The 11,116-nt window shown below is 43.5% G+C and overlaps 1 protein-coding gene across 1 annotated transcript; it reads right to left on the bottom strand.

The window, feature by feature from the left end:
• Positions 1 to 3,518: 3,518 nt before the first annotated feature.
• she (Src homology 2 domain containing E) lies at positions 3,519 to 10,897 on the bottom strand. Its single transcript, XM_030102801.1, has 6 exons — positions 10,010 to 10,897; positions 9,339 to 9,465; positions 7,655 to 7,909; positions 7,059 to 7,416; positions 5,343 to 5,462; positions 3,519 to 4,633 (listed from the first exon to the last, which is right to left on the bottom strand). Exons 1-6 carry the CDS (start codon positions 10,454 to 10,456, stop codon positions 4,441 to 4,443), a joined length of 1,500 nt encoding a protein of 499 aa, XP_029958661.1. The 5' UTR covers positions 10,457 to 10,897; the 3' UTR covers positions 3,519 to 4,440.
• Positions 10,898 to 11,116: the final 219 nt, after the last annotated feature.

Below are 11,116 nucleotides of genomic sequence, written 5' to 3'. Positions count from 1 at the left end.
ATCGAATATTAAGCGCAGAGTCCCTCTGACTTTACTCTGACCTTGTCAAACTTGATGGCGACTGTCTGGCCCGGAAGTTTGTTTTGTCTGACATTACATTTCACTCAGGTTTCGACAAATTTGGTATTTTGGCGTCATGTCCGTATCCCACTCGTATAGAATTTAAACTTAATTTTAGATAAACGTGACGGAAAAACTGATAGTTTTCTTCTTTTTTTTTGTGATAGACTGTGACCTTTCTGTCTGCACGCCACACGCCACATTCATCCGTCATGAGAGTCATACAAATAGTGCAAAACTAAAAATGTTTAACATGAATGTGAAACCATTTCAAAAGGAAAACAAGCTCAATAAGACTATAGATAAACTGGTAATAAATAGATACTTACACACTTAATTATGTTCAAAGCATTTCATGAATTACAATTACAGATATAATCCAGTTACTTTGTCTTGAGATATGAATCTTCATGCCCTGGTTTCCTTCTATGCTTGACACAGAACACGTCTGTGCCTGCTTAGTTATCCTCATAGCACCTTTTCCATGCAGGACTGCTGCCTAATGTGGCCTAATACTATTGTCCTCTGTTTTCTTCTTCTCTATTTTTACAGTCTTGACTTGTATCTGTCTTTGAAAGTTCTTTTTTTGTTGCAGACCTCTGGGCCTCAGCCGCGACCTCTGATCCCCATCTGCAAAGTCAGACGAGGAAGGGGTCACGGAGTGCAGTCAGGCGGGCAGGACGCAGCTGCTTTGGCCAAACAACAACAGAACGATATCAACTTAAGGGTGAAAAGAAAGAAACGCACGCGTAGAAAACAAACCAAGAGAGGAGGAGTAGTGGGGAATCAAAAGAAAGTGGGAGGGACGGATCGGGGGAACGAATAAATAAAGTAAATAGGAGTGTGGGATAGAGGGAGGAGGCAGTTGCCGTGGTGACTCAGAGAAACCAGAAAGCTCCAGGAGGAAACGACCTGTTTCTTCTTCATTTTGTCTATTTTCATCACCAACACACACACACACACACACACACACACACACACACACACACACACACACGCACACACACGCAATGCAGGCACAGACCACTGCACACATACATGCACAGACCGGCAGACTCCTCCACGGTGATGTCTTTCTTTCACATGCTATCTTTATACTCTCTTCCTCCCTGCTTCCCTCTCCCTGTTCAGTCCTCTCTCTTTCCCCTCTCTGCCTCTTCTCTGCAGTGAATGAGCTGACCTGACAGTGCTCCTCCTCTGCACTGAGTGCTGTGAGTCTCTCTCTGAATTATTTAAAAGCTGGGACCCCCACGAGTGCTTGTCTTCCCCTAACACCCCCTCACTCTCTTCCTCTCTCTCTCTCTCTCTCTCTCTCTCTCTCTCTCTCTCTCTCTCTCTCTCTCTTCTTTCCTCTGTCCCTTTCTCTCCTGCTGTCGTTCTGTCTTCTCGTGGCTGGAATTGCTTCCTGTGGCTCTATCATGTCTGGGAAACACGCCATATAAATCTGACCAACACGCACCATAAAATCTGTCAACCATACACCGGCATACTGAGTGAGAATCAGCAAAGTTAATGAAATTGCTGCTTACATTGAGGCGGATTCACACAGTTTTCAGATACATCTCCATGTGTGCTCCTTTACCTTTGAAAACTACTGCAATTCTCTAAATCTGTTACAGTGCTTTTTCCTTTTGCAGACACAATACATAATATAATTTCTAAAGAATGAAATAACATGTAGTTTAAAATGAAATATCGGTCCATTTTAATGAGATCCCACAGTAAAAACCATTTCATATACTATTTACCTGAAATAACACTGCCATTCTCTTTAAAAGCAAATATTTAAACCTGCATAACTGCTCTCAAGTATATCTTGCTTTTAGGTCTTCAGTATTATGTAACATGTGCAAAGCAGCCGTTTGCTTTTATGACTGACATACATATATGCAGATTTTAGATAAAACTGTGATGCTACTTTATAGAAAAAAAAGTACTTTTTCCACAAGGCGGTCAACTTTTATGAGCTGTCAACCATGCGTTAATTTGTGTGACAATGCAAACAATGCATGAAACTCACACTCTTATTGCATTATTATCATTATTATTATTAAAAGTAAAATTTTTAGTTTATAATAGTAACACAATAAGATTTTCATTGAAACAGTTTGACAGAAACAAATGAAAATAAGTTAAGTCAAAGATGCTGAGCGTTTTTCCTACACTGTAATGACACGTAAGACTAAAACAATTCAGTTTGTGAGTGGAATTCTTTCTGACTTCAACCTTAAGAGAGCAGAACTGAGAAGCACTGCAGCGATCATATGTCAACACCTCCAGGCTGCCTGTTGGTTTTGACCTAGTTTGTGCTATAATTAAGAAAACATTGAGGACTCACCAAAACATATCACACAGATGGAGAGGACAGTGATAGCTGTTGTGTTGAGGTGTGTATGTGTGTTTGTGTGTGTTTGTAGTGTTTTGCTGTAAAACTCTGTCATTTGTGGCACGCTAGCTAACATTTGGGGAAATTCCTCATCTGTAACGCCGACAAGTGCAAAAAGTGAGCGTCTGAACAGCGAAGTGCTGAGGTGTCTTGGAAGAAGATGTGTATTTTCTGTTTCGATGCATCTTGACCTTCTGAGGAAGTGTCATTTAGCCAGTGAAGCAATGTGGAAAGTGATTCGTGGAGCAGCTGTGAAAAGAGCGAGATACTTCTCACATGGATATTTCCGGTAAAGCGCTGACATTACATGTCGCAGCTCTCCATTCACAAACCCAGCCGGCTATTCTGTGGGGGACCCTACATCGCTACTATGGCTACGATTATTCATAGCTCTTTTTATATTGCGGCCTGTCTCTCCTCCCTCCCATCACTCCCTGTGGAGAAGGCCCTACCTCACTCTAACTAATCACCATGGCAACCTGGTAATCCCTGAACAGAAAAATTCAGACTCTCTCTTTCGCTCCGTCTCTCTCCCTGACACACACACACACACACACACACACACACACACACACACATACACACACAACGAACAGGACAGCGTGTGCACACACACGAGTGCACAGGCATCCATGCACACACACTCCTTAAAAGATGCGCATGCAAACCAACACACTGGTGTTTACTGGTGAGGCATATCTCACCAAAAACATGCGCTCGCCATGCATGATTTGGAAGGATAAAGCTTTGCGCTATTTTGCAAGTAGCCTGTTGTGTGTGTTGGCAAGGATTTATATACAGCACCTATGGGGTTGTGAGCAAATTGCTATTTGTGTGTAGACTATTTATGCATGCATTTGGAGTGTGAGCGTGTGTGTGTGTATGTGTGTGTGTGTGTGTAATTGATTTCACACTCAGGTCAATGGTTTTAAAGCTACAAAAGAAAAGCCAACAGATTTATCCTGGTTTGCTTCTCATCTCTGTTATGTAGCCGTTTTCCTTAAACTCTGCTCTGACTTTCGCTGCCGGTGTGTTTCTAATAATAACACAATCCCTCCCCTTGAAATGAAATTAATTGTACTTTATTAACCGAATAAATGTTTTTCAACAATAATATACAGCTCTCATCTCAGTGAGATCGGCATTCAACAAAACAGTCATTTCATACATATATCATTAATGCATATAGATTTTCAGATTAAATCACATCGAGTTATTCACAATAAATTCAGATCGCTTCTGTATAAAGACACGGAGCTCCACAAAGACAAGTGAATATTCACATCTTTATTTGCACACCTACACACACTTTTGCTGACTGTGCACTGCTGTGTTATGAGACCCCCTCCCACTATACACTCGCTCTAAGCATTTAATCAATAAAACCCTTTCTCTTGACAGACAGAGTGGTCGGCAAATGAGCCCGATTTTCAAAGGATCAATGAGCTGATTGACATGTCAGATGGACAATTGAATATACTCCAATCAAGTATATTGATCTTACAGGCCAAACTTTACGCCGCTAATTGATTTTGTCAGCACTTTTTGTGTGAGACCATCAAATGAGAAAATTATAGCTCTCTTTTTGAGATAAATCTGAATAAAATAAAGTACTCCAAGTCATGATTTTATTCTAGGAGTCAAGGAATGCAGCTTACCTGGATGTTAAGAAATGCTTTTTGTCAAACTTTGGAACAAACTGGGTTCACATGTGTGTGTTGGTGCATTTTTAAGAGACTTTTAGAAAGAATAGTCAACATCACAGCAATGCAGACTGTGGCATCATCTGATATGAACCACAAGGTGGCGCATGGAAGAGCTCCAAACATGGAAAAAAAAAAGGCATCAAGGTATCAAGGTAGTACAAGTACAAGACAATTCCAAACAGCAGGTGGTGGAGTTTGTGTGTTCACGTGTTTCTATGATGCTGTGTGCATTGTGGGTGCTTGTCTCCGCTGCTGACATTTCCAGATGCATCTGTTCTTCGGCCATGTTCAGTGCGGCCTGGGCACAGGATGCAGCAGGGTCATGTGCTCGGCTCCGGTGAAAGGCAATCTGTGAGTGCAGTAGTGGTAGACCAGCTCAGGGATATTGGAGAAGACACAGCTACTCTGATCCAGCGTGTAGCCCAGGCCCTTACTGCTCTTAGTCTGAGCCACGATAATGTGCACACAGCTCTGACTGGTCCTAATGGAACAAAAAGCAGAGGCAAAGACGTGAATTAAAATACGCAGACACCGTCAGATGAGACGATCTTGCAAGCCGATGCTGAGGAATGGAAACATTATCTCACTCCAAACGAGGCTGTGCGTTTTCTAAGTTCAGTGAATGTGTAAATGGGGTTAATGATGTGGACTCTCAAATGAATGAGCAGCATACAGCTAATGTGCATTCAGGCGCATGAGCACACACGCACACTCACACACACAATGGCACCACAGGATTACAGCCTTGATCCTCGAGAACCTGTTTCTGGCACGCTTGTTGGAAGCGTCTACTGTACGAATTACACACGTTCTCATGCATTAACACCTTGAGGGCTGCCTCTGCCACGGCAGATACTGAAGCTCAGCAGTAATATCAAAGAAAAAGCTGAGATCAGGTTTATTGGTGTTAGACGCTACGTCATTAAGCGCTATCGCCTATGTCTATTTAATGGAAAATTAGTGAATTCACAGAATTTCCTAAAATTCAATATCAATATTTGGACAAAGAGTCTGGGTGGACAGAAACACATGTGGCAACACCAATCAAAAGAAACTAGCATCACATATTTCATACTGAAACATCACCTTAGTTACACAGCGGATGAAAAATGAAATTCTACAAAGCCGAGGCAGAATCCCACACAGGCTTGCATTGCATGCATGCGCCGCACAAACATCTGTGCACTCACTTCAGAGCGATGGAGTACTTGCTGGTTCCTGATTCGCTGTCTCTCACCAAGAAGCTGGCTTCCCTGCAGCGCTGCAGCTGAGCCTCAGCCTGCTGCCGACTCACACTGCCGTGGTACCAGCTTGGAGACGCAGAGAGACACAGCTGATCACTGACATATAGAGTTAAGTCAGTTGTCAAGTTAATGGTATGTGATCATATTGAGAGAGATAAATAAGAGAGAGACTGACTGGAGGAATGAGGCAGCCAGACGAGGAAATGCAGGGATTATAATTAGTCTGACAGCCAAACATCGCGTAGGAAAAGAGATTACAATGTCAAAGGGCAACTTGGGAGGGAAAGCTATTAAATAAAATCAACAAATAACATATGTGACTTTGCAGTGTCAGGAGAGGCCCGGTGGGACACAAGGTGCTGCTGACAGTGGCTACAGGCAGGAGCCATATATAAACACTGTATGCGGCCTCGATGCTGGGAGGTAAAACGCACTGACATTCAGCTACAATAGGAGCGGGGCAAATACTATCAGGATGTATGCTCCCTATGCATCCATGAAAAACATTGGAATAAACACTTTACAATCAACATGAGTCGGTTTCGGTCGTTCAGTCAGATCTCATCTGAATTCATCCTGAGCATCTTTTTATGGAGCGCTGTGGCGCTCCAGGGGGTTTCTGGCTCACTCTGTTAGTGACAAATATCCAAGTTCACTTAGGATTTTCCACACTGCTCTGTGTGATATATCACCAATCTAAATTTGGCCAGGAAGACCGGCAGTCTGTACTATATTTGACAATGTGACTCACAAGGGAAGACATTCAGGGATTTTTGCTTGATTGCTTTATGACTTCCACAGTGAGCAAGAGAGAGAGAGAGAGATTGATGTTTGGCCAAAACTGAGGGAGGCGCTGTTTTCCCACAAAGGCCGAGCACGGGTTAAAAACAATAACACGCTTCTGCAGTCTGCCAAGTTCATGAGAAATGTGGTTCATTTTGAATTAATACACACAAAAGCAGAGGAAATTCAATATCTCAACTCTCACCTCATCTGTTAAAATCCACTAATCACATTTCAAGTTGAGGCGCTGACAGCTTAAATTAATTACTGACAGAGCACTTTGAAAAATGAACACAGCTCAAAGCAAGTGTTCAACTTTCAAGGACAACAAGGTAATTAAAGACAAGCTTAGTTTTATTACAACCCTCCTCAGTTTTGATTGCCATGGCTGAGTCCTGGTTTGGTAGATTTGTTGCGTATTAAATCTTATTATCTTACCGTCTTAGTAAGGGGTATGGGTAAATACAATGGCCTCGAGTGGAGAGGACCATTAGCTTAATGTTTGACATGAATGATCTATTTGAGCTTTCAATGACCACAGAAAAAACATTAGGAGCATTTATTCATCAATAGTTATCAAATTAACATAACGAATCAACTTTTGCAGCTCCCCGTTTATCCTGTAGATCATTTAATGCTCCCAGTTTGACTTGTTTGTGTCATGATGAGTTATACTTCAGTGTATGTCTTGCTTTTAGATTTATCATCATAATTTTGAAATACTTTTTTTTTGTTCCTTTATTGATTTTTAAGTTCTTATAGCAACAACTTGTTGTATTTTCTACTGTCGCAATAATCAAGGAGCGGCGAAACATCTTCCACGACACATAACCAAGTCCGTCTGAACCACTCCGAAATATCTCCAGCGTGTTTTCTTACCTCTGCTTCTCCAGGGGCAGACCGGGGTCCATTTTGACAGCCTCCCCATCCAGTGGGGCATTAAGGGACGTAGGAGAGGGAGGGGAAAGTTTATTTGAGCTAGAGGACGGCGAGAGAGGGGAGAGTTTGAGGGTGGGGAAGGAGGGGGACGGTGTTGAGAGGGGGGAGAGTTTGAGAATAGGAGAGGATGGAAAGGACGGGGTGGAGGAGGATAACGGAGAGGAGGAGACAAGGGTCTTATGGCTCCAGCTCTTCTGCCTCAGGGAGTGCTGCTGCTGCTGCTGCTGCTGCTGCTGCTGGCGGCCGGAGGTCGAACTGTTCTCTTTAGTGGGAGAACAATCCACCGCCTCGAACTGAGCTGCATCAGACGGGAGACACAACGTCAACCTTTCATAATCAAACCCTATCAAAGCCTGCCAGAGCCACCAAGATAAACACTTCTCTGGAAATTCATTCAGACGGATTGTTTGGTTTCCTCTCTAAAGCAAACATAAAATTGTTGTGGTGTGTGCGCTGTACAAATAAAACCCACCGCATCCTTCCTCCACGCCCTGAACCCCCACCCTTCCCATCATCCCGTGCTCCTTTTTCTCTACCTGACAGCGCTCGAACAATGTCCTCCTTTCTCCACTCCCAGGGCAGCTCGTACTCCCCGGCTGGGCGGACATCAGACTCGGGTCGTGTGACAGGGATCCACACCCCGTCACTGTCGCCCTCCAGGCCGCCCTCATAGGGTGTGTCGTAGATATTTGGAGGTGGAGGCGTGCCTTCCTCCCTCTTTGCCTCTCTTTGACCTCGGTCCAGCAGAACACACACTTTCAGGAGGTCCTTGGACCCTCGTCTACGAACCTCTGAAGCAGATGACACATGGAGTGTGTTAGTAAACAGCACTAAAAAGGAGGATACAGTCAATCAAACGGAATGCAAGATTTTGTGACGTCTGGCATTAGAACAATACTCATAGAAAATGAAGTTGAGGAAACACTAAATAACTAACAATAGTAAAACATTCCCACTGGGAAAAAAATCATTAAAACATTTATATTTAGAATGAAGGTAAAAAAGTAACAATATAGTACAGTGAAATAATCAACCTTAGAAATCAAAATCATTTGAATCAAGATTATATTAATACTTAATGCTTAAACTGTGAAATTACACTAAAGTTCTTAGTCAGTAAAGTGAACTTCAAATTAACTGTAGACTTTTCGCAAGCTAATTTTTGCAATTTTTTTTCTTTCCGAAACAGCAGCGACAAATCAAAGAATCCAAAGGAAAAAGTCAAAAAACATCACCAAATCCATTTAGTTTTTGTCTGTGTCAATGTTGCACATGAGGAAGATGCCTTTTTTTTCATTAACAATACTTTTTAAAAGTACTCAACAGGTCAGGGTAAACCTTTTATCCCCAAGGGGCAATTTGTAGAAGATGTAAACTATAAATGTCCTTACTTTCATTTACCACATGCTGATAAAGCATAAATCTGACTCTCTTTTTGATATTTTTAACTTGCCGTTGTCTCAATGTATTGCAGTTGTGGCACACTGTTTGTAGCTTTACATTTTGGGGGATTTTACTTGTGCTTCTCTGCTGTCCGACAGGTAGCCTGTGTGTCTGCACCATTGTGTGACCAAACAATGGAGTTACAGGAAGAAAAGGTCAACACAGCCGCTGATTGGCTGACTGACAGGGCCACTTCCTGACTGCTGGGAAGTGATTGGGGGGGGGTTGCAGGTTTGTCAGGGAAGTGTGATGGCGGGGGTGGGGGCAGATTTTTGTCACATGTGGAGGACTGTAGAGCATAAGGTGTGTGTGTGTGTGTGTGTGTGTGTGTGTTGGGGGTCTAGGGGGGCGTCCTATCAGGAGAATGGGCCAGAGGAAACAGAGGCAGGAGACAGGAAGCTGGAAGAGGAAGTTGCACCCATTGTCCCACCGCAGTGCTGTTACTATAACAACCGCCGGAGGGGAGGGAGATCGGGGAAGGATCTGGTTTAAAGTCACTTTAAATTCAAAATTAAACAAGAGAGGACTGACAAATTGAAAAAAGTACATGAGTAAAAGTATCACAATGAACTATTCCACATTACTTTTTCTGTTTTGTTTTCTATTTTTAAGTCAAACAAGTGTTTTGCAAATCCAGTAATTGTTCCCCACTTCATGTTGTTTTTCTTTCAACATATTTTCACCTTACAGGCCAAGATGTACTGAACTTTGTGCAGTATGGATGCCACGTTGGTGCGTCTGCAAGTGTGTGGTGAACAGACGACCCCTCGACCTTACCTGTGATGATGACCTGGGCATCATAAGGCTCCATGTACCCATCATTTACTCCAGCCCTCTCGGCCTCTCTCTGCTCTTTGGTTTTCTCCGCATCAAAAGGATCTGCATAATCTTCAAGGATGATCAGCTGTTAAAAAGAAAAGCAAATTATTCACCTGCAGACTGTCTGAATGCTCATTTACCTGGAGCAGCAGGACAGAGGAAACGAGAGGGATCTGATACAATGCACATTACAGTATGTGTGTGTGTGTGTGTGTGTGTGTGTGTGTGTGTGTGTGTGTGTGTGTGTGTGTGTGTGTGTGTGTGTGTGTGTGTGTGTGTGTGTCTGTGTGGTGTCCATGACTGAATGACAACTAATGGAGGGACAAGCGGAAATACTTGTGCAAAGAGGTCAGTGCTTTGTGTTTGTCTGTTTGATCTGACACAATGTAGTGAAACTGCATTGTTGTCTTCTGAGAGTGATGGAAACTGAATACAGAGTTATGAACTGAGGTGGGGAGGGAGAACACAAAAGAGAGCACTGACCTCAAGCAGACAACTAAATTGGGTTTTTAGCACTACACAGTGACTTTTAATCTTTTATTCCCACCTGGCTTGATTTGATTGTAACATTAATTCAAAGTGAAATGTGGACATTGCATTTGATTGCACTGTGGCTGCGAGTTACTCACCGTTGTTTTAATGTCTGACTTTCCCTTCTCGTTCTCAGGCAGCTTCTGCTCACTTATCCCGTTGAGTTTGGGCGTCTTGTCCTGTTTGTCCACTTTGATCATCCTGCTGATGTAGGCTTGGGCCAGGCTTGTGGTTCTGATCTGGCGGTTCTCATCAGGTGCCCCGCTCTCGTTCTTGGAGTTCTTGCGACCTTTCCCAGGAGCGAGACTGTCCCACATGGTCCCCCCAGAGCCAGCGGTGTTGCGACCCAGTTCCGTGGCAGAGTTTTTCCTGTTTCTCCCAGCCAATAAACCCCCCACTCCCCCATCTTTGCGCTGATTCCCTTTCAAACTGTCCCGTGAAAATGAAGGTTTGGGTCGAGTTTGGGGACCTGATTCAGAGGCCGAGCGGACCCTTTCACTTCCGTTCTTCAGGTTGATGGGGAAATCTCTGAACCATTTTGCCATGATTGTCAAATGGTTACCACTTCTCACAGTTACTAAACGCTAAAAAATCTGCGATCTTTAACACCTTCTTGCATTTGTTGTCCTGTTTAACTAACTTTGAACCGCGCGTAACGGCACCAACTTTACGCACGCGTATTTCGCTTTCTCAGAAGTCACTTTTCCTTGCATTAATATCGAAGTGATCGAATTTAGCAGAGCTCACTTCACTGTGCTTGACTCCTGGCGTCTGAAACTAAGACAATCAGACTAGGTTTGATGCGTCTTGGAGATCATTGGCCGGTGGCTCCTGGCTGCGGTCACCCTGCACCTGCAGTAACAACTATCCTCGCAGTTTGAAAAGTAGCTTCTGCAGAGCGTACACTCGGAAGAACTGGAAGTTTTTCTTTGAATCAAGTAAAGATCCCATTCCCGGAGCGTGAGGAGTTGCGTCCAGTCTGTCGACCCGGCGAAGTGAAGAGATGGAGAGAAAAGTTGGTGCGCGCAGACGGTAGGATGTGTCTGGGTTCTGGGGAGGAGCTGAGGACTCGGGGGTGGAGAAGAAGTCGCATATTAATTGGGATGCGAGACAAGCAATTCTCATTAACACCTATTTTAGGGCCTGTCTTGTCATTGAATTCGGAGAATTCAGTGATATCAAACTTAATGATAACTTGAAAATAT

This window comes from Salarias fasciatus, chromosome 11 (genome assembly GCF_902148845.1).
Source record: "Salarias fasciatus chromosome 11, fSalaFa1.1, whole genome shotgun sequence".
NCBI lineage: Eukaryota > Metazoa > Chordata > Actinopteri > Blenniiformes > Blenniidae > Salarias > Salarias fasciatus.
The sequence above is the reverse complement of the archived record's forward strand: the minus strand, read 5'-3'. Positions and strand labels throughout refer to the sequence as shown.

Coding starts and splice junctions, on each gene's coding strand:
- she (XM_030102801.1), bottom strand. CDS start 10,456: ATGGCAAAATGGTTCAGAGATTTCCCCATCAACCTGAAGAACGGAAGT. Junction 5,463..7,058: donor CTGCCCCTGGAGAAGCAGAG/GTAAGAAAACAC, acceptor TGCGTCTCCAAG/CTGGTACCACGGCAGTGTGA. Junction 4,634..5,342: donor AAGTACTCCATCGCTCTGAA/GTGAGTGCACAG, acceptor TTGTTCCATTAG/GACCAGTCAGAGCTGTGTGC.